The sequence below is a fragment of the Ictidomys tridecemlineatus genome, chromosome 9 (genome assembly GCF_052094955.1).
Source record: "Ictidomys tridecemlineatus isolate mIctTri1 chromosome 9, mIctTri1.hap1, whole genome shotgun sequence".
In the NCBI taxonomy this organism is placed as follows: Eukaryota; Metazoa; Chordata; class Mammalia; order Rodentia; family Sciuridae; genus Ictidomys; species Ictidomys tridecemlineatus.
In genome coordinates this window covers 147,281,360-147,305,482 of record NC_135485.1, presented here as the reverse complement: position 1 = coordinate 147,305,482, position 24,123 = coordinate 147,281,360, and the positions used below count along the sequence as shown (strand labels likewise).

General features: G+C 45.5%; 1 protein-coding gene across 10 annotated transcripts in view; it reads right to left on the bottom strand.

Moving 5' to 3' along the window:
• Positions 1-24,123, bottom strand: part of Prdm5 (PR/SET domain 5) — a 148,762-nt gene that overhangs the window by 45,128 nt on the left and 79,511 nt on the right. For all 10 annotated transcript variants that reach the window (XM_078022181.1, XM_078022175.1, XM_078022174.1 and 7 more), the window contains 3 exons: positions 10,904-10,997; positions 8,076-8,236; positions 4,691-4,784 (listed from right to left, as the gene is read on the bottom strand). In XM_078022181.1, the coding sequence (XP_077878307.1) occupies positions 4,691-4,784; positions 8,076-8,236; positions 10,904-10,997 (349 nt within the window). The remainder of the gene's footprint in view (positions 1-4,690; positions 4,785-8,075; positions 8,237-10,903; positions 10,998-24,123) is intronic.

Here is a 24,123-nt window from a genome sequence, read left to right as displayed (position 1 = left end):
AACTCTTGATGCAGCCACTCCAGGTTGAAATTAGTCCCAGCAAGTCTTGTTGGCAAAATAATACTGTCAGCCTTTCCTTGGATCCTCGTAGCTGCATGGGTATTGAGCTAGGTCATATAATGTCCAACCAATCACTCAATGACACAACAGGATGAAGAATGGGTAGCATCCCAAATTGGGGGGGGGGTCAGATTTTCTTCTTTAATGTTAGTATTTCTCAAAATGAATCCCACAGATTTTGGTACATATTATATGAAAAAATTAAATTTGATGTATGATCTCCTAGCTATCTCAAAGCACTGCAGCCTGTTTGATTGCGGTTCTCTAAGTGAAAGGGGCTTTTGTTTACTCTGCAAGCATTCCCAGGCGCTTCCTCCATGCAGGTAGCTCTCTCAGTGCAGGCAGCTCTCCCAGTGCCAAAAATAATGGGCACAGTTCTAAGGTAAGAAAGAGCACAGACTCCTACAGAGCATGGGGACCCAAACACGGGGAAGAGTACTGTGGGGACAGAGGCACAGGGGCCTGGAGCCCATGACCTGGGCACCATGGCCAGGAACAGGTAGAAAAGCATGAGAATCTGGGGCACCTTGGCCCAGGGCTGGACAGGAAACAGATCATGGACAAAGCAGACTTAAACGGAGTCTGTAAGAGCAAAAGGAGCTCTGTAAGCAGGTCTGGAAGATAAACTGGAGAGGCAACTGATGCATCTCATGAGAACTTCAGGCCAAATTTTGTACAAATCAAGGGGAAGCCCTTGAGAAGCTTTTAGTCAAGTGAAGAGTGACTGGGTGAACCTGATCCAATTTCTATACTTCCTTTATAAGAAATATATACACTTTCCAAAATCTCAAAACAAAACAAAAAAAAATCCTCCAGAAAAATCCCTAAGAATAGCAAATGCCATGCAGCTCCTTTTCATGGAAACAAACCCAGCACTCCAGGGAAGGATGGAGGGTGAGTATGGTCAGCATCTTCAAGGACTCATCCCCTCTGAGCAGCACCACCTGAGGGGTACACGGCCACCTAGCACATGTCCCACCAGCTCAGGGAGACCTGTGCCAGGGAAGGCTCAGGACCAGGCCCTGCTACAGATTTGCCCCACGCAGTCTCAAGGCTTCAGGGATTCTGCATGGTTGTTGTCAGAATAAAACAATACCAAATTCTTCAATGTCTAAGTTCCAAAGGAGGAAACACTGGAAGCATGGCACAGTGAACTCCTTACTGCACTCATGCTGACCCTGTCAGCTTGCTCATTCTCATTCCCATTTCCAATATACGTTTTTATATGCACCTCTTTTCTCTGCCTCATTTAAGAATAAGATGTTTAAGCATGCATCTTTTAATAAGTTATCGACATAATCGTAAGATAGGTTAATATGCTCTAAATATGTCTACTATATAAGAAACTGTTATTATAGAAATTCAGAAAACATACAAAATTATAAAGGGAATTCAAGTCATCCATATTTACAAGACATAGAAATAGTTAATGATTTATAATTTGTAAGAGCATAATGTAAGAATACTTTATTATTACAAAACATAACACTGTTTTATTGTTTTGATAACTTTTTATTTCTTTCATGTTAATTAACATGCCCTGTAATACCACTTTTATTATCTATGTGGTAGACGTGGACACACCATAGTCTACTCAGCCAATTCCTCACCACTGGCTCTATAGGACTGTCCTCAGTGTTGTTTTGCTACTATTATAAGCAGTCCTTCTAGGAACAGGATGATTCTTTCTATTAATAAAAATGTACTGCCCATAATCTTTATTGTATATATTCTCCTGATGCAAAAGGAAAAGCAAATTTCAAAAGCTAAAGATCAATTCTGTAGAGATAGGAAAACAAAACTTAAGAAAGGTTATCCTGGAGGCCACCATGGTTTAATTTCAACAAGGAAATTAGTAGGGACACACAAAATTCAGGATGCAAATCACAGCCCCAAATACATTTTTCAACTGAGTTTCTTTTACATATTTATATAAAGATGGCTTAATTGGAAACATAGCCATCTAAAATGCATTTCTCCGAAAATAAAACATTAATATTATAATTGTGCCAAACATGATATTAAATTATCAAGAGTCAACTGGGATTATGTTTATGAATCTAAGTTATAAAAATTTCAACATGTTCAATATTTAAAATTTTAATAAAATTGGAAGAAAGCAAAGATATTAAAAATGAAAATTTTTAGTAATGCTAGAAAAAAGAAACCCAAGAAAAAAAGGAGCAAATAATAATATGAGAAATCATGCAATTAAGTCAAACCCTGCCATCCAGTGTTAAGGATCGACATTCACTTAACTTGGGAAGCATAGTCGTAACAAGTGCCAGGTGATAGCAGGATTTTAGGGACCATGCTTGCCACAATCAATTGTCTACCATGAGCCAGCACTGAGTATCATAATGATAGGATTTTACTCAACCCCTCACAAAGAACCCCCGAGGCAACCTGGGCTTAGAGAGGTAAGCAGCTTGCTCACAAATAGCAAGTAGGGGAGCCAGATGTGCCCTCATCAGTGTCTCCAATGCCAGTGCTATGCACTCCCAGTGCAAGTGGGCAGACAATAGGAGCACCCAGGTCCAATGAGTGGGGCATAGTGGCCATCTGGGCAGGGAAGTCGCTGAATCTCGATGCAACCTTTGCTAAATGGTTTCAAGTATCAGTAACTGTCTTACTAATAGGATAATCATTCCACAAAGCTCTAATTTTGCTATCTACAAATAAATTTTAGAATGAGATTCAGGAACATATCTACAGATATGCATGCCTCTTAGAAGTCTTAATGCTTTTCTATTCACAACTGTAAAATAGAACATTAACAATCCAATGAGAAGCAGTCCCTACACAGAACAGTGAGGCTGGCCAAGCTCCTACTCATTGGCTGGCTTTGAAGATCCAGATTCCAGCAAAGACAACCAGGAGGGACAGGAAGGTATCAGAGCAGCAGCTTCAGAAGCCCTTGAATATGCTGGGAAGGAACAGCCCAGCCAGGTAGACCCAACTGGGGCCATACTGCAGGAGCAGCTGGCTCTTCTCAGCCTGTCCATCTGGCCTGCCCTAGACACACACACCTACACATCACCCTTTCTGTGCTGGAAGCTATCTTTGTGTGTTCTAAGCAACACAAGTCCCTGTATTGAATGCTCCACACCAGACTGACTCAGTTGCATCAGGATGTTCCCAGGCATCACTATGAACCTGTCACTCTGACATGCAGCTACCACACGCACTCCCTATTCCCTACTCTCTCCTGCACACATACATGGTGAGCAGGAGTGACACCATGCAGTCTGCTGAGCACCCTCAACCACAGCTCTATACAGCCCCAGTGCATAGGGCAGGGCTGCCCAGGGACCTCAGAGCCTGCCCAGGACCTCCCCGCTCTCTACAAGCTGCATACAGGCAGCCGCCATCAACGTGCTTTCCAGAGCACATGACTAGATGAGGCCCTCTGCTGCCCCTATCCTGTCCAGCTCATCACTGGATGTGGTGTTTTCTCTTGACCAGTGCACGGCAGAAAGGCCTCTTCTGCTTTGCGGAGCCCCACAGCCACAGCCATCCCACAGTGCTCAGCCCCGGTGCTCACGTGTGTCATTTAGAAGCATCTAGTGGCCCCACTAAGACAACAAATACTACAGTGACTACATGTCCATTAGCTTAAGGCACAAAATATCCAAAATAATAAATCATGCACCATTGTCCCTTCTCCTCCGTGTCCAGCAATCACGGACTTGGTTCTTTGGCCACATGTGTGCTGGCATTCCTGCCTTCACAGCAGTCGCTGTGCTACACCGACAGGTCCTGGGCATATAATGGTCAATAAAAAACAAATCCCATGGCCTTGAGGAGGAAGTTTCTTGAGCATAGTCAGCCTGAGGATTTCCCCATGCAATACCATCCAGTCGCAAAGACGGGTGAGCTGAGGGGTAGTCGGAGTCTAGAGCGTGCTTTCAAGTCTTTTTCAATGACAGATAAAATCCAGACAGGGTCCTTCAAAAACACTTAGTAACTCAAAAACCCTTTAGCAGGGTACCCACTTCCTTGGCAGGCACTGCACAAGATGCAGTCAAAAAGAAGGGGGCCCCTGGGAAGCAAGCCAGTGCATAGTGCTCACCCAGTAAATGCCCAGGGCATCCGAGCAGCTTCCATGGCTTCTCAAAGTTAAAGGGGCCACATTTGGTGACAGTTACAGGAAGGGGTGGAGAAGCAGCCCCTCCGCCTTTGTTAAAAGGTGACATCTACTCCCTATTCCCTCATTTTGAGTCCTAAACAGGGCAAGTCAGGTGCAGATGGTGCACACTTGTAACCTCAGAGGCTTGGGAGGCTGAGCAGGAGGATGGCAAGTTCAAGGCCAGCCTCAGCAACTTAGTAAGACCCTGTCTCAAATAAAAAATAAAAAGGGCTGTTGGTATGTCTGAGTGATTAAGCAACCCAGTTCAAGCCCAAATACAAAAAAATAAATAAAAAACAACCCCACACAGGGTCAACCATGGCTATATCACGACTTAACATCAACAAAATTATTTCCACTGCAGGCATTTTACTTGTTTGGGGGGAAATTCAGTTATTCAAAACCAGTCTAGATCAAGGCACTGGAAGTCACAGCACTATGGAAGGCAGCCTCTAGCTGGGAGCAAATGTCTGGGTGTCTGGCCCCAGGCCCATGCCCTACCTGTGTGGCTCCGGATGTGGACCCTCAGTGTCCCGCTGCTGGCAAACTTCTGGCCACAATATGGGCAGACCTTCTCCTTTTCTCCTGTGTGTGTCTGAAGGGAAGGGAGACAAGTAGGAAGAATTAGGGCTGATTAAGTGTCTCTGACAATAGTAAATCCTTATTTTCCAGGATTATGTTTCATAAAAATGATTTAAAATCACAATGAGATTTAAACAATTTACCATGAATATTCCCATGGGTTCAAATGAACCCTCAGAATTGTGTGTTAGTGTAAATTTGAAAACAGTTCTGTAGTTCACTTTTTAAGGCTTTATGGAGCACCCACCTAAATGTGATGAAGTTACAGGAAACCACATAAATGAGCAAAACCTAGAGCCAGGTGGGACAAATGCACCCACTCTGCCAAGACCACTCCTGGAAGCACCTCCTACATTCTGTGTGCATTTAACTCTTGAGGACAGAATTAATATCAATAAAGCCATCTGTTACTTAATTATGATTATCTGGAATGATTTTACTGCAAAGCAGAAAGGGACACAGATCTAATGAGACCTCAAGCCAGCAGGTGTTAACTGAATATATTCAGTGTGAAGCCCTGCTCTCAGTACCTTTCATCCAGGCACAAGACCTTCCCACCAAGAGAAGTGAGTGGTGTCCTCAAAAGTGAGTGGCAACCAATGTCCATAATTTAAAGCAAAGAAACCGTTCTGGAAAGAAGAGGTATGAAAGTTGGACCCCTCTCATCAGGAGACCAGTTTTTCCACCAATATCAAAACATATTGTTCCAATACATGAGAGGTGAAAGCCCTCTGTCAGACCCCAGTGTTTCTCATGAGAAGGCTAGAGGGGAGGCATGGAATTCCTGCAGGTATCTGCATGCGGTCTCTGATACAATTTTCAGTGTGTTTTCCCAATGATAACCTAACAATTAAAAAGCAGGGAGTAAACCAACTGGGCTACCATCGCCGAGCAGAGCTTCCGGAGCTGACCCTGCATCTGCTCTCCTGCAAATTACTGGCAGGTACTGCTACATGCATTGCCATGGACCAGCCAAAAGGGAACAGGAAAGGGGTTTTTAATGGAATGTTCTCAGAAGGGAAACGGGGGAGAGCAGAAGAGAAGCAGACACTTTGCTACCTGGCCACCCCAAAGGACTGACACAAACACACTTCCATCTTTCAATCAATTAGTTACTAACTCTAACATAATTAGTTTCATGTCTTATTGGTATTTAATTTGCAAATTACATGATGGTATAAAAAGATGTACTGAAATGTGCACAATTGGGTTTGTGATTTTTAAAATGGCTATAAACTAAAATACCTTATTAACATTAGATAGCTCAGTCCTGCACAACTGTTTCCCTTGAAAGAATTCATACTACAAGCAAGTTGGAGAAACAGCCTCATCAGCCCCGTACCCACCAAAGGTGCCATCTGCAATGGCACCCTTAATTCTGCACGTGGCAGGTACTTGACTTTCTCTCTCACCAAAAGTCCTGCCTGTGCACTAGGGGAGAGCCTTTGCCTGGCACCTTGGGCCCATGTTGAGGGAAGGAGGAGCCGACCTACAACAGACCTGTCTTCTCACGCCCTGCAGAGGGCAGGGGACAGCAAGTCCTCCCTGGGCAGTTTGAGGTCCTCTGAAAAGCGCGCATCTGCTATTATCACCCTGGCTGCTCAAACAGGAGGTGGCCCGCTAACTGTGGCATCTCCATGAGACCCCAGCAATTTTGCTGCCATGACATTGCCTCACTATTCAGTTACATGTTATATGTGCTGAAATCCCAGATAGTATGGAAGGTTTCAAACTAGACACTAAGGCTGCATCAATAAAACAAATTAAAATATTTTTTCTTTTAACTAAAAAATGTATCTTATCAACAGAATCTGCTTAGACACCTTAAGACACTGAAAGTACAAAACTCAACTACCTGAAATGTTCCTAAGAAAGCCTAGAAGCCTCTTACTGTAACCTTGGAGGAACATGCCGTGTACTCATAAGAGATGAAAGAGAGCAACATACTGTTACGACACACGACTAAACCAGTAAGGGTCATTCCAAGTGAATTTGGGGACTAAATAAAGACACAGACACAGACACAGAAAGCACCTTTCCTTTGGGTTCAGTGACGCTCCTAAGCCACAGCTCCCACAAGGGGAGCAAGGCAGGCAAGAAAGAAAGACAGCACACCTCGAACCTGGGTTTTATTGGGAGAAGCCATTCAAATGAGGCAAGGGGTTAGGTTTCAGGGGGTTGAGTCTAGCTTCCTGATGTCTGCTGACAGCTTGGAAGGCCACACCCATCTCATGTGCTATGTGATGATCAAAGGCAGAATAAGCAAAAGGGACACCCACGTGCACAGCCCAGACAGAGCAGCATCGTCAGTCCAGTCCACTTTGTGTTCAAGATATGCACAGCTCACACACAGCCCATGGCTGGCTCACCACAACGCACCTCTGTGTGATGGTGTGCTAGCAGACAACAGCAAGATTACCCTTCAAAACCCATTCTTATTTTCCTCACTTTCCACAAAATTTTTTTTTAAATTGTAAATACATGCAAAAAAAGTAATGCATTCAAAAAGCTTCATTACCCTTGAACATTAGAGACATGGAAGAAACAGCTGCTCAGGTCCGTCCTTCTGAAGGGGCCAGGTTAAAGACAGGCCCCAAAGTCCTGCTCAGGGGGCCACATCTCCAACTCTCTTGGTAGCACACTTCAGTCATTCCTGAGCTCAACATTAAAACCTTTAACTGCATTTGTTACAAAATAAATTTTGCTATTTCAAAAGTGTACTTTAAATGCATGTTTTCAACAAATGGAAAACAAACTATTGACATGCTTGAGGCACCATGCAACTAGCATGAGGCAGATCACACCATCCCCACGTTGCTCTGAGTAAAGCACCACCTTGTAGGAGCTGAGCAAAGACTTATGAAATCCCTGTCCTTGTCAGGAACCTCCCTGTGCCCTAGAGAGTGAAGACAAAGGGCCAGGCCAATCCAGGAAGGCCCAGTCTAATTACTTCAATTATTCCCAACACAATCTGAATTACCTGGGGAAAAAGAAACTTACTAAGGAAAAATGCATAGTTTTTAAAAGAAAAAAAATATACATTAACCCCCAAATGTATAAAAATGGATAAGCTCCTACTCACTGAATATCTGTATGACCCACTAATCCACACAGCCAAGGGTCATGTAGAATCTACTTCTGACTCTGAGCTTCCTTCATGGAGAAAACACATCTATTCTGAAAAATGAGAAAGCTACGTTTTCTGAGGAGGTGGTATAAACCTGTCGTCTTCTTGGAACAGCTGAGGGGTGGGGGGAACTGGCCTGCACCCACAGAACTCTACCCTGGGGAGGCTTCCACTCACCTTCTTGTGGCTTCGGAGCACAGACGGTGTGACGAAGGCCTTGTTGCACAGCTCACAACTGTACTTCTTGTGTCTCTCATGGACCACCTGGACGTGGACATTCAATGTGTCCTTCCTTTTGAAGGTGGCCTCACAGTGGTGACACTTAAAAGTCCTCTCACCTGGGAAACAGAGTCAGATGACAGAACCAGGAACAGGCAGGGCCCCATTATCCCCTACCAAGTTCCTTTGTAGCTCTGGCAGTTTCTCGTAACCATGAAAGCTCACTGTATGCAGCAGCTCCCATCCACCTGTACTGACTCACTTGGTGGCTGCAGAAAGTCCCCATGACCCGAGGAAAGCCCTGGAACCTATATTGTCAGTTTCCTCCACTGGAAAACATGGGAGTGACTCAGCTGATGCTCCACAGGGAGAGCGAACACACTTTAAATATGCATCTCCAGTTCACATGCTCAGCTTGGGTGAAGGAGACCCTGGCAGTGACATGAGGCCACTGTCCAGCAAGGCCAGTGGCTTGGCCCCTCCCACACTCCCCTCAAAACACCCCATGTGGGCTAATGAGAATGATTTCAAATGAATTCAGGAGCTGGAAAGATCTTAGAAGTAAAGAAAAAAAAACCCAAGATCACTGCAAGGCATTTTTATTCAACTATCAAATGAATCAAATTATTGGTTCCCATACAAACACTTTACCAAGTTACACCAAGAAAGTTCTGACCTTCTTCATATTTGACTTCTTTGTCTTCATCAGATGAGACTGTCTTATTTATTTTGTCAGATTTGTTTATCTTTAGTTTATCAGATTTTTTTCCCCTCCTAATACCTAGAAGTTAGTAAGCAACCTCTCCTGGTTTTCAGTATACAAGAAAACGGCAAAAATTTCCAAAGTAATAAGATAATGGTTTAATATTTTGAGCCAGAATGCAGAGGCCAGTTTCTAACATCAGCCTTTGTGTTTTGAATTTTCATGTTGTGTGAGACAAGACAGACCTAGTGTTTGGTCCTCTCTATTCCGCTTGCTCACGCCGAGCCTTCACTGATGGCTACCTTCCCCTTCAAACATCAAGGTGCCTCTCCTGACAGATGGCACTGGGTGGCTTCAGGAAGCCTCTCAAAAGGTGCAGAAGGTACCAAGGACATCACAGAAAAGACATGGCACACAGAACCCACCCTTATTTCTCAAGATGATAAGAATCAAATGCCTTGCTATTATGAAAAACAAAATTTCATTTTGCCACAGAAAAATATCCCAAGCATCACAACAAATTTGGCTGTATAAATCTTAAAATGAGGCTCACTTCTTCAAATCCCTATCTTAGAACCCATTAATCTCATTTGCAGCTCCTTCTCTTAGACTAAGCAAGAGTGGAACAGGCAGCAGCTGCTGCTGTCCCACAGGGTCGTCCTCTGTGAGGGAGTGGGAGCTGTGCCGGAGGTTCCCACAGAGCCTGGGGTGACAGGGCAGGTCTGAGAGCCTGGGAGCTCTCCAGGGAGGTGACACACATCCTCACCGCACCTCAAGGCACTTGCAAGCCTCTGTCTTCACCACTTTTCATCACAGACACCTGAACTTGACAGAGAAATTCCTTCCAGGACAAAGCTGATGTCCTATTGTCCCAGAAACTCAAGGCTTCCGCAGTCTCAGGAACTTGCCATGTGCTCAGGGTTTTCAACTGATAAAGGGTCTTAAGTTAAAAGAAGTGTAAATATTCTTCACGCTGTGCACTGTTTTCTAGTTTCTGATGTGCTAGTGCAGTGCATCTCTGGTCACTTTAACATCTGAATCCACCTTAAAACTCAGCTCAGCAGTACTGTTCTCCTTCCCAGAAGTGATGTTCTTCAGTGGTGCGGCTGTTAATTCTGTGAAGTTCTAAAATAGCGTCTAGTATGACTCTTAGACTCTCATAGTGTGTTTGTGCAGACATTAACCCAAAAGGAAAAAAAAAAAATCTCCTCTGCCAAATCTGTGAGAAATCAGAGATAGCACAGCAGGGAGCAACACCCTGCTGTCAGAGACCCCACTCAGGCCTGCTTCCTTAGTCTCAGTAGTCTCGATTCCTCTCAAATTAAGGTTCTAGATTATGCCAAGTACAGTGGCACATGCCTGTAATCCCAGTGGCTTGGGAAGCTGAGGCAGGAGGATCACAAGTTTAGTGAGGCCCCAAGCAACTTAGTGAGACACTGTCTCAAAATAAAAAACAAAACATGCTGGGGATGTGGGTCAGTACTTAAGTGCCTCTGGGTTCAATCCCCAACCTCCCCCTCCAAAATCCAATGTGCACTGTGATCCTCTCCAAATTTAAAGTCTATAAGTTGGTCAAATCATGTCACTATGCCCATGCTTTAAAGAGGCATGCCTGCTTAGGGGTAGCCTGACACGTGTGAGGCACTGGGTTCAATCATCAGCACCACATAAAAATAAATTAAAGGTATTGTGTCCACCTACAACCAAAATAAATTTAGAAAAATTTTCTAAAAAAGAGGCAGGCCTGCTTTCTTATTCGACACAACTGAGAGGGAAAGGATGTCTTGAAAACAAAACTCAAAGCTCCCCCACTGAGTCTGAGACTCACTCTATATATAAACTATAAATCCATGGAAGAAAAGACAGAAAATGAAGTACTTCACAAGACAACCAATCTTACTGTGAGGAAAAACGTCATGACAGAGGAAGTAAAGGTGAAAGGCAGGACCGCCAGTCCTCTCCTGCTCAGGAACAGATGCCTTAACTACGTACGGCTGGGCTTCTGGGAGGCCCAAGATCCCCAGGGCTCTAAGAACAGGGTGGGAAAGCCCCTCTGCTCCCCACTGCCTACACAGGCACTTACTGGTGTGTATCAGCAGGTGTCTCTGCAAGGAAAAGGGTGTCCGGAACAAAGCTTTGCACTCCTCACACTGGAAGGGCCTCTCCTGGGAGTGGGTCTGCAGAGGAGAAACATCAGAGTCAGGAGAAGGGCGGGCCAGCGGTCACTGCAGAGCAGAACAGGGAATCACAATGCCAAGGGGTGGAGAGGAAGGAGCAGGGGTCCTGGTTCTTGCAGCACCATTTTTCCGACACTCAAACATGGGGCTGTGTGCACAGGCACAAAACAGGCGCACCATCGAACCCTTACATTAATTAAAAATGTGATAAATAGCCAATAAAATTGCTCCTGCTATCTTAAGTTGCTAAACTTCCCTGGTTCTACTCTGCAGAGTGAATGGTGGACGCCCCCCCTCAAGACTCAACCTCCTGTAGCCAGGTGTGAACTACACTGGGACACTCTGGCCCTCTTCCCCTGAGCTGAAGCTTCCCTGAGTGATTCCCAGCCCTCAGCAGGCAGGCCTCAGTGCTGCCCATCCCCATGCTACACCGGAGAAGGGGATATGCTCTGATTAAGCCTATTTGACAGCCGCTAGATATTTAGCTTGTGTCAAATGCTAGGTGAACACCTCATAGGAATCACTTCAATTAATTCCAACAGCAACTGGACAAATGAAACGCTGCTGTTGTCACCATTTTACAGAGAAAAAAGGAAGGCTTGAAAGGTGTCATTAACTATCCAAGATCAAGCAGTGTGGAGGCACAGGCACACAGGAAGTAAGGGCACACTGATAAGCAGCAGCAGGGCAGGTCCCCATCAGATCTCAAACCCGGAGACAGAGACAAAGAGCAGCTTCCCACCCCTGCTTTCTGTTCCACGCAAGATAAGCCCACCGGGCACACCATGTGAAAGGAGGTTCATTCTGCCATGGATGGCAGGATGAGAAGGGCCATAATTGTGAAAGAAAAATAACTGAACTAGACTCTTATTACAATAAAGGAGAGCACCTGAGTTCTGTGATATATGTGGTACAAAAATACAGAGAATACTTTTTTAAAGTCACTTTATGCACACCAGATTGCTTAAAATTTTCATAGCTTAATGGCCAGTCTAAAACACAAGATCCAAGCATCATCTATTAACACAACATTGGTAATAAAGTGATTACTACGCTGTTTTCAGTTGTGAAAAATATAAAGGATGGAAGAAATGGACATTAAAGGTAAGGATAAATCAAAGAAAATCCAATGTATTCTTTAGCCACAGAATTCTTTAGCACCAAAGTTAAAATGAAAGCATGGAAACAGATGAATGGAACACAGCACTAATGAGGAGTTTTCCCTGGTTACACAGAACATGTGAACACCCAGGATGGGAGTGGGCGCTGCTCACCAGGGAACAAGCCCAACCGCTAACTGAAGGGCTGGGAGCCGCCCTGTGGATGTTCAAGGACAAGGCCAGGCCTGTTCTTACTCCTTACATTAAGATTCACACGGATCCAGCTCACTTTAAGAACAAAACCTAAAGGTGCTGGAAGAAAGTATGAATGGATTTTTAAATAATTTTTGAGTGGAGAAAGGCTTTGTAATCATGGTAGAGAACCAGGTGTTCAGATAACAGAAATAAATGAACTCAAAACTGCAAAGTGAGACTATTCAGTGACAGGCAAAGGAAATATCTGCAGCAGAAAATAAGAGCTTACTGTTGCAAATGCTGAGAGCTATGCATAGCAGAAAGGAGAGGTGAGCTCCAGAAGAACGTCAGCAGCCAGCTCGCTCCAGGTGGCCCTGGAACATTGCTTATCACATGATGCCACCTGTCTAGGCTGTGTACCTCGGGGCACTGCGTGCTGGTTCTGGCTGTGATGAGAGGGAAATAGCAGCAAAGAGAAAAGACATAGTTCCTGCTACCTTGGAGTGGTGGGGAAAGAGCCAGGGGAGTGACCTGTCAGGGAGGGACACCTGCATGGAGAATGGGCAGGAAGAGGTTAGATGGCCAGCACTGCAGACAATAGGCTGGGACTCTGCAGGGAGGCCAGCAAGGGCAGGGGTCTGGGCCCAGGTGGGAAGCAGCCAGGGGGCCCGCCTGGTGCAGCACAGGAAGAGCAGGGAAAAGGGAAGACCCACAGAGGACCAGGGGGAGGTAGAGATGAGGCATGTAGGATGTGCTCTGCCAAGAGAGACTATAGTGTCCAGGGTTTGGGCAGCTGAGTGGCACCTCTTGCTTCACACTTAACAGAATGCCATGGTGACCATGTTGGGAACAGGACACGGGGACCACAAAGAGCAGGAAAACTGGAGAAGAGTGGCAATAAACCAGCCAGTGGGGCTATCACTGAAGGTCCACAAGTATGTGCATGGCAGGGTGCCATGTGTCCTGCAGAAGGAGGAGGCTGCAGGGAGGGACGAGGACACAGAGGGAACAGCATGACTTTAGGGTCTGCAGCCAAGTCATGCAGTCATGGATAGCCTCTAGCAGACATGAGGGCCAGCAGGCACCAAGTGGGTCCACGTGAAGACCAGCAGTCCATCTGGCCAAGTTCAGGTGTCTAGAAGGCAGGAAAACACTTCCAGTATGGACTACAGGATTCCAAGGTATCTACACTATACATGGTACTAATATTTAATTCTCAAATACAATGAAAAAGTGGAAAATTAGAAGCAAAGATAGTATCTCGGCTGCCAAACATGAAGAAAAGGGGCATCTTTCAGGGCTGGCTGAAAGTGGGGCAGTCTCACATGCTGTACCTGGGCTGCCAGCCTTCTGGGGGCAGGGTAGCACTCTGCACCAAAGGACAAACACACACCCCACCTAGCCAGCTGCCTCTGCAGAAACACATCTGACAGTGTTCAAACAAATTTTCACAAAAGGAAAATGCCTCAATGCCCACAAAAGATGTAAATGTGGTTAATTAAATTATAGTGGAACTCAAAATTGCAAACTGAGACTCTTTAGTGACAGGCAAAGGAAATATCTGCAGCAGAAAATAAGAGCTTGATGTTGCAAATGCTGAGAGTTCTGCTTAGCAACGAGGAGAGGGGAGCTCCAGAAAAACAATAGGAAAACAGTCACAAAACTAGTAAAAATAACTAAAGATAAAATAAATTATGATTGTACTTTTCCTTTCTTTAATAAAGAAAGTCATCTGTAACATGTTTTGAGTGTCAAAAGTAGAAGTCAAACATTATGCATGGAGGACCACACTCTGCACACTCTGTAGAGATGGAGCCCAGGGAGGGCTCTGCAGAACACCTAGGAGGGCTGGGAGCAGGAAGCGGCTGCTGCTCCACACAGCATTTGCATTCTTCTTATACCTTTTTATTTATTTTACTTATTTTTGATGTTTGGACTTTTTACAGTAGATAGAACTATTACCAAAAGATTTTTTTTTTTTAGAGTATTCCACCTGAAACACGGGATTGCTTTGATCTTCCAAACACAATATATTCCCTCCTGATCAGTCTTCTCTTTTTCCAAATCTAGGACAAAGAAATCCTATGGAAATTATTTCTCAGCGAAGGCCAGCAGTACATCTTAGGCAGCCCACTAGCAGCAGGCAGACGGCAAGCAACTGCTCTTGTCAAGAACCATCCAGCAGCACCTGTGGGAGAGCAGGCACAGAACTGGTGCTGGAGGGACATGTGAGAATGGAGGTAGCACAATGCTAGCACATTGAGAGGAGAGAACTTTTGTGTCCAGCAGAAGGTATTTAACTTTTTTGTGTCCAGCAAGATGAAATTAAGCTTTTTTTAGAAGTGTCTAATCCTTGAGTTTTTCATCTATAATGAGTGCCAAACTTTCCACTGATTTATTATCAGAAGATCCTATGATAAGCAGCAGAACGTCCCTGTTCAGGTGCCAAGTCTCTGGTGATACCACATCTGCCAAGGTGACAAATGAACTAGCCCTGGGCGAGTGCCATGAAACCTATCTCTTCCTATGCCAGCTATTGCAATGCACCAAGTTTGATGACTATTCCAAACGTAGAAAATGCTAGGAAATATGCAATTGTTGAGATGTCGCAGAATGCTTCAGGAGGTCTTTCCCATAATGTACAATAATTAGTACCTTCCTAGTCACACAGTTCAAACATTTATTTCATGATGGTAGAATAAAATTTTTATCAACACTATTCACCATTAAAAATTACAACCCTGGGGCTAGGGCTGGGGATCAGTGGTAGAGCACTCGCCTACTATGCATGAGGCACCGGGTTCAATCCTCAGCACCACATAAAAATAAAGATACTGTGTCCACCTAAAACAAAAAAATAAATAAATTTTTTAAAAAAATTACAACCTCGACTTTCAATAATACGTACTTCTCCACAGTAACAATATTTACTGTTAGTGGCATTTTTTTCTTTGGGCTATCTGTGTTGCAGGAGAACAATCACAAGACTAGTAAAAATAACTAAAGATAAAATAAATTTGGAGCAAATATATATTTGTTACAAATATTCTTTTTAAAAAGGAGTTTTGCTGGTGAAGATGTTTTGTTGGTGAAGACCCAAGCCTGCATATCATAAGCACATTACTATCCCACTGAGCCCCATAATGAGCCTAAAGCTATCTAAATATGTGCTATCTGGCTGTTTACACAGATTGTGGATCAAAATTTTACTGTCAAATTTATAACTGGCTACTTTAAATGGCCTCCTCCTCAGAAAACTAAATTGAACTGAGAAAGATAATGAGAAATACGCAAGTTCCTGCAGTAAGGAGCCGCTCATTCCACACTACGGAGTTGGGAGCGCGTTCCAGTGGTGCTCCCACAGAAGCACATCCTTGCACAGCCAGCACAACAGTTCCTGCCCGAGAGCTAGAACCCCATTTCATACACCCCACATTCTCGAGTGTGCCCTGAGCAGGGCAGGGGATTCACCAAGAAGAGGAACAGCAATGGGCTATCAGAGCAGCCTGGGAAGGAAGCAGCTTAGACCCGCCCAGGGAGTGCCCCTCCATGGCACTTCCAGGACTCTGATCCAGGACATTTCAACAAGCCTGGCTAGGACCACACGTGGCCTCTAGGGGGTGAGCACCATGACTTCCAAGTACTGTCTCTTTGTGACAGCCACCGTAACCACAGCTAATGTAGATCCACACAGAAGCTCTTAGAATGGATGCACACAGGACCTGAGGACGTCACACAGCTGTGCAGGTAACAGATATCTCTGGCTTCCACTCTTGAAGGAACAGGGCTCAACTCATCGCAGCAGCTGAAGAGCAGAACTTTCTGCATGACACAGGCATCTGTGTTATGGTTCACAGGGATGGCGCCAGCCCTCCACTGGACAGTTTGTCTAGGCAGCACGCCTCAGATTCAGATTCATGTGCCATCCATGGACAATCACGTTTAGGTTCCCAAAGCCAGCACACCAACAGCACTGAAGCAATCTCTGTCCTGTTGAAAACACTGACTTTCCAAATATTAATGCCAATTCTTGAAAAGGATATTATTTCCTATATAAGTCCCTGGAGTTTTTATAGATACTAAGATGATAATATTTGGTGAATATTCGATCAGGTGAAAATAGAACACACAGAGAGAAAGAGAGAGAGAGTGTGTGTGTAGTATGTGTGTAGTGTATGTATATGTGTGGTGTGTGTGGTGGGGAGGTGTGGTGTACATTTTGTGTGTATAGTATAGTGTATGTATGTATATGGTGTAGTGTATGTATGAATGTGTGTGGTGTATGTTTATATGTGTGGTATGGTATGTGAGTAGTACAGCATATGTTATGGTGTAGTGTATGCGTGCAGTACAGTGTGTGTGTAGTGTATAGATGCATGTATGGTGTGGTGTATATATGTGTAGTATATAGTGTTTGTGTTGTGTATGTGGTGTGGTGTATGTATATGTGTGGTATAGTGTGTTGTGTGTGTAGTGTGGTGTGGGGGGGTGTGGTATGGTGTTGTGTGTGTATATGTGTGGTATGGTGTGTGTGGTGTGGTGTGTATGAGGGGTGTGGTATGGTGTGTGTATAGTGTAGCATATGTATGTGTGTGTGCGTGTGTGCGTGTGTGTGTGTGGTGTAGTGTTGTATGTGTATGGTATGGTGTGTGTGTGCGCATGCGCACGCATGCATGATCAAGTCACCCCCCCAGTTTGCTCAAGTGTGGCCGCTGCCCGAGGACACATTCCCTCTTACTGTGCTAAGCCCCATCATGATCTCTTGCTCTTGCTAAATGAAGTTTTCTCAATCCTCTCATTTAATCTTCTAAGGACAGAATGTGGCAGGGAGAGGGATCAGCCCTGCTGTGGAACTGCAGATGGACATGGGTGAAATGGAACATCCAGGGCTGGAGAATGAAGTTGCTGACCACAGAGAAACATGAACCATGGTTTAATTTCTTGCTTTTTCTGCCCAAAATGAAAAACAATGGCCCGCCCATTTATGAACCTACTCATGCACAGGGGAAGTGTCTACATGAAGAACTTTGTGAAGCAGGTTGTTTTTACTATAGGCTACCCATCTCCAGGAAGATGGAAAGGAAGGCTTAGCAGTCTGGTTGTCAAAAGTAACCTGCCTGAAACACCACAGGAGAAAGTGCTCACAGAGAGAAACCACAAAGATCCTCCCTAGCGGAAATTAAAACACTCTACAAATTGCAACTAATAAGATAGTAGGATGTTGCAAAACAGAATGGAATCCAAAAATAGGGTTTTTTGTACTTTAGGAGTTTTATACATCAATATTTCATTCTATTCCTAAAAATAATAAGCTCTGGAGGGTTAAAAAACCAACAAAAACATGAACTGGTATAACTTTTAAAAACACTGATAAATATTAGCATAATCTTGGAGCAAAAAGTTTTGCAAATGAGACATTAAATACAGAAGCTACAGACTCAGAACCCGAAAGTCCATGGTGCATATAATAATTCACAAAATAAAAAGGTAAAACTGTTTTACCATGAAGATGAAAATTAGTCAGTGGGGGGTAAGAATTTGAAATAAAAATAGCAAAGGATTAACACCTGTGGCATGTATACAACTCCTGGAAATCACTGAGAGGAAGCCAGTAGTGCAAATTTAAAAGAAAGGGGGGCGGGGCAGGGGCCAAAGAGCATATATGGGAACTTTTCTGAGGTGGAAAATAAATTTATAAAAGAAGCACAACTTTACCATCATTGCCAAAATGCAAGGAGAGTCCCTTTTCAGTTCTTAGACAGTGAAAAGATGGCACCACCAGACGCTGGCGCTGATGCAGACGCAGGTGCTTTCCCACAGAGCTAGGAAAGAGCCGCTTCAAAAGGCAGCGGGAAGTGCAGAGGGCAAAACGCACTCAGCATTAACCCAGAAATCCCATGCTCGAGGCCCATGTGCAGAGGGGCCATCGCACACTGAGGGCTCCATGCAGAAGCAGGTTCACTGTGCTCTATCCACAGCCTTGGCAGCCAAACTCTGTGCCGCTGAAGGGCACAGTCCTGTGGGCGGAGCCTGCTCCCTAGTGACACCATCAATTCTCAACACCTGTTTCCCAGGTGGGCAGCTGACTCTCGGACTCTTCTCCAAGCCACACCCAGCATGTCCTCTCCCACAGACAAGGCTGTGAAATGTGAAAGTGAGAGGAGGGAGGCCCTGGCCCTTGGGACTGGTCTCCTGGAAATGCCACATGTGACCCGACACTATGATGTGGTGTCCCCTTCCCTCCGACCCCTCCAGAGCCTGCCACTCCACCAGCAGTCCTTGCTGTTCCTCAGCATTCCCAGGTTGGAGTCCTCACCCAAGGTAACAGTAGTAAGGGTGGCCTTGGGTAACTCCCAACTAGGGTCAGAGTCCTTGTAGGGAACACCCACACTGCACCTGCCCCCTGCCCCAGGAGGATGTAGCACAGGGCCACCTGCAAGCCAGGAGGAACCAGAACCACCAGCACCCTTAGGTGGCCTGTCTCTCCCAGGGTAGTGAAAAGCAGGTGGTCACAGACAGGGCTCCGGTCAGGGTGCCTCATGGGGCAGCCCAGGAACCCGCCTGCCCTTCTGTGACCCTCCACTCAGACCTCCAACACAGAGGGATCTCCAGTGGGGGCAGGCCTGAAGTGGGGCAGGGGGCCGGGGAGGCGCTGCAAATTAGTCACCGGAGCAGGCCCTTGGGACCTGTCACAGATGCACCATCCCTCCAGTCTTTTTCCTCCAGGCTGTGAGGAGGTTCAGGAGTTGGGGGACGTGGGCCAGCAGGTGCACAGTGGAGAGCTGGGAAGGAGGGCTCTCGACTGAAGTCAGGGGCCTCAGGGTAAGGAAAGGGGATGGGAAATGAGAGCAGCGCAGAGTGCTTACACGGAGGGCTCCAGGAGCACCTGGGGTCTTCAGGCTGCCAAACTCACCCACGAGGAAGAAGTGGGACTGTGATTTTCCAGAACGGCACACGACCAGCAGCATGTCGGCCAGTCCAGGGAAAGTCAGGTAGGCCAGCCCTCAATGCATGTTACACACTGACACCCAGACCTGGGGCATCACCTGCCACAGCGACCTCAGCCTAGAGTGCTGGCTCTTCTGGGGTCATTTCTCAGGGCTTTCACTGGGTCATCATCATCCTTCACATTCAGCATGTGATGCATAAGTCAGTATAGCATCTCTCTCCCGTGCGGTCTCAGGAAAGAAGAGCATATGTCAGGAGAACCCCGCACATGGTCAGGATCTGAGCGAGCTCACCAAAGGACAACAGTATGCAGCCTACTAGAAAGCCTCAGAGGAGAACAGCCACCTGAAGGGCAGCCCAGGAGGGGCACACTCCCAAGGGGAATGAAGCCAAGTGTCCCCAAGGCACCCACGCACCCATGCTCACTGCAGGTTCAACCTGAGAGCCATTGGCGCAGACGAGCAGGTAAGGAAATGTGGTATACACACACACACACATGGAATAACACGCAACCTTTGAGGAGAAGGACATCTGTCACCTATGATATGGGGGACACTGCACCAAGTAAAACAAGCCAAGCGCAGGAAGACTGAAGTCAGGGGCCTCAGGGTAAAGAAACCACAGCGTGATGGCACTTCTGTGTGGACCTAAAAGCCATGCACACAGGCACAGAGCAGTGCAGGAAGGAGGGAATGCAGAGGTGCAGCTGGAGGAGAGGCAGGTTCCAGCGCAGGGAGGCTGTGACGATGATGACAATGATGACAATGATGATGATGATGATGATGATGTAGGTGCTCCTGAATGCCAAGAGCGGGGCTCTTTATACGTGTACACTGTGCAATATCACACTGGGAACACACCCTGGAGCAACAAAGTCAAGCTGGTTAGCACCCCCATCACCCTTCAGGCTAGCTGTCTGTGGTGAGGTCACTCAGAATCAAAACAGACCTCAAACCAGGAAACATCGAAGACAGCTCTATCAGGCGGTGGCTGTGCTAACTAGCCAGACTGGTAGTCACTGTACACTGCATCCACGTATGAAAACACATTTACACCACAGATCTACACATATTTTGGCAACTATTCCTCAATAATGAATAAAGAACACATTTAAATTTTTTAAAACAAATTGAACATTATTATCTCATCATAATAATAATGAGAACATTATTATCTCATTCCAACTTAAACAAGGTAAGGGACTTGCCATTAGAACTTGGGATACGGACGGCAACTGTACCCCTCAGAGCGTAGGCCCCTCAGCTGGAGATGGCCTGTGCACGCACACAGAGCCAGACACAGCTCCACCTGAGCCGCTGAGTGCCCATGTCCTGGCCGGAGGGCAGCCGTGCTGCCATCACCAAGGCTGTCTCCACCTGGAACCTCATCTCCCAGGTTTGGGACGCCAGCTCATGACCTTTGGGGGAGAGGCCTGTCCTGTTCTAAGACCCAATGGAATTTCACCTAAGCAATTTGATGGACATGAAAAAAATTTTTTCTTTTCTGTTTTGTTCTTTTTTGGGGAGGTGGGGGACAGTTCCAGGAACCAAACCTAGAGCCTTTGCTTGCTAGACAAGCCCCCTATCACTAAGCCACACCCCAGCCCCAAAGGAATATCCCTTAATCAAAATTCAACACACATGCAGGCACATGTATACTATTTCATAAGTGCTCCTAACTCGTACCCTTTCTATTTTTTAGTGGCTATTCAGGACCTCTAGTAAATTGGTTCCTAAGCTGGCCGTGGTGTAAAATTCACTATGACTGGATGAATACTAACCTGAGGGGCCCAGTACAATCACTGCAAGAAAAGCTGTGACTAGTCATCCTTGGTGGCTGCTATAGTACCACCCTGGAAAGCCACAACGGTCTAAAAGGTAGGCCTTTCTCCAACAGACACACACCCAGCCCTGGGGATTATCCATGGCTCGGTCCTCTGCACCTCCATCCTTCGTGGGAGGCAGGAGGCTACAGGTGCACCTGTTCCTTGCATTAAGTTTGAGAGGGAACGGAAGGCAGAGGAAGGTTAGCTATCTCCAGTGGTCCTGAACTTACTCAACTGAGATTTACATCATCAAAATAGAGCTGGAGCCAGAGAAATTATTTTTTAAACTAGATCTTGCTTTACAACTCCAGATCAAGTGAATATCAGAAAGGATAGGGGTGTAGGAAGACTCACCGTGACCTACTGAGCCTACACTATGGGCAAGGCGACAGAATCAGTGGCTGTGGTTCATTTTTGTCTTTCCCTTTTTATTGGTTCTTTTTAGTTATATATAATTTTGGAATTCATCTTGACATAATTACAAAGGCATGGAATATAATTTGGTCTGATTCAGTCCTCAGTACTTCCCCTTCCCCCCACTTTCCCTCTACTGATCTTTCTGCTATTTACTAACAGTTGTTTTGTCTGTTTGTCTATTTGTTGTTTCTGGGTCTCGGGGACCTGCCTGAGGGTGAGTCTCACGGTGGTACACCCACACATACACAGGAAAGTCAGATGAGACTACTCCTTTTGCTGTTCTTCCCTCATCCCATCCCCTCTCCCTCTCCCTAAATCTCCTTCATCTAGTTCACTGATGTTTCTATTTTGATAGAATTCCCTACCCCACCCCTTTTCCCTTTGTCTCTTGCTCTGTTTCTGTCTCTCTCATTCCTTCCTTGGACTAATTTCCACATTGCAGAGAAAACATGCAACCTTTGATGTTTGGGGTCTAACTTATCTCACTTAACATGATAGTCTCTAGTCCATCCATCTACCAGCAAATGCCATAATTTCATTCTTCTTCATGGTGCTAAATTTTTAAATAGAAATCATTCCTTTGAAACTTCACTATATAATGAATGATAATGTTCTTTTTCCAAGTAAATCTAAATGATAGAAGATAAGAATTGGCCCAAAATAAGACAAGTATAATGAAAATGCACAGCAAACCAAATACATACCCAGCAAACCAAAAGAACATTTAATTTATTTATAATAACAAACCTTGGGCCTGGGACATAATGAAGAGCTGATGGACTCTTAATGGTTTTTCCCCTGAGTTCCTTGGCACATCCTTATTCTGAAGTCTCCTAACTAGCCATGAATGAATAATGGTAGCAGAAAAGCTTGATTCCTTTCTCACATGATTCTTGGAGAACTAGTTCAGATATTTTCACATAACCATACCAAACACACAGCGGATCAGCACACCATCAGGAACACATATGTCAAGGGCAGAGGACTGAATGTGCTTCCATGCAGGAAGGTCAGCCACCATGCCTCTGCCTTTCCAAGGCATCACCAGTACTTTCACGTGATTTATGACTGAGGGCATAAGAGACGGTGCAAAGATCCTATGCCGAATTCCCACATGGCACATAACACAGCCAAACTGTGAAAATCTCATAAACGTGGGTGGATCAGTTTCATCGAGAAAGGAGCTGGAAGTTCCAGAGAGTGAGCAGGAAACCGGCCAGAGAGTTTTTTACAGCCATGCAATTCCAGAGCAGTGGCAATGCACACAGATATCCCTGCACACATAACACCTGGGTTAGACACATGGGCAGAATGCAGGGACAGGCAGAGACAAGGAATACTACCAACAGTCCGGCTGAGTCTCCAGTAAACTGAAACTGCTGTCATAATTTTTATAATGATTTCAAAGGAGGTCAAGTCATGTCTTTGGAAAGTCCCTCATAAATATACTGAGGTCACTATAATCCCCATAGAATATCGAAGGTGAAAAAATAAGTAATGAGCTGTTTTAAAGGGACGGTATGAGGTTACATAATAGCAAACATTCGTCACATCACAAGTATGTTTTCACATGGATTTTTAGGACCTTGAGTATCTTTGGACACATTTCCTGAATTCGACTCAAACACTATTTATCATCCTCACAAAACAGATAAAACAAATGTGTTCTGCAACAAGAACTGGAGCAAAGGTCAAAGGTAAGATGGGAAATCAGCAGAACCAGCTAGGAGACCATGATGTGAGGAAGGAGAGGGAAGCCAGCCTGCAGCTGCTCCAGGGGGCTGCACAGAACCCTGAGCAGCAGCAGGGCATGCACTACAAACAGTGAGCATGGGAACCCCACTTGTCACCGGGAGTCATGACAAGGTTGGACTTGGGTGACTTCCCTGGAGTGAGAAGAAATAAAACTAAGAAGCTGACTAAATGGCATGAAGGGGCTGGGGTGGAAACCAACTATCAAGATGCTAGAATAGCAAGGGCAGGCATGGGCTAGGGTGCAGCTCAGTGGTAAGCACTTGCCCAGCACCTGCACTACCCTGGGGTTCATCACCAGCCCCAAAAGATATATGTAAGCAAACTGACAAGAAAGGGGCATTCGTGAGGGTAGTGAGAGGGTGCAGAAGGCAGGGTCTTCATGTTGGCCCTAATTCTGTAAAGACTCAAGACTAAAGAAAGAGACTTGGGTAATCATGTACTTCTGTCATTAACAGAAAAAGAAACTGCAGAAGAGCAGTTATCTGGGGCAAAGAGAATGAAAAATCCACTCTGGAGCATGCTGAACACATTGTCAAAAGCATGCCCAGCTATGAACCTAGCAAGCAACTAAAATATGGGTCTGAAGCTTGCGTACTATAGAAAGTGAATCATCTGGAATTCTTTAGTACAGCTTTGATGGCAACATTATGGGTACAGTCAAAATCTTAGGGGGAGAGAGAGCACAGAAGATGTCCAGAGCACCCAGGCCATTCTCCTGGGCCAAGGGAGACTGAGAACATGGAAATGTGCCCAAAGGCCCTATGTCAGAGACTTTGTCCCCGGCTTGGTCCCCAACCTTGATGATACTGGGAGGTGTCAGAACCTTCAGGAGATGGGGTCTGGTGGGGGAAGTGAAGCACTGGGATGTGCCCTTGAAGGGGACACT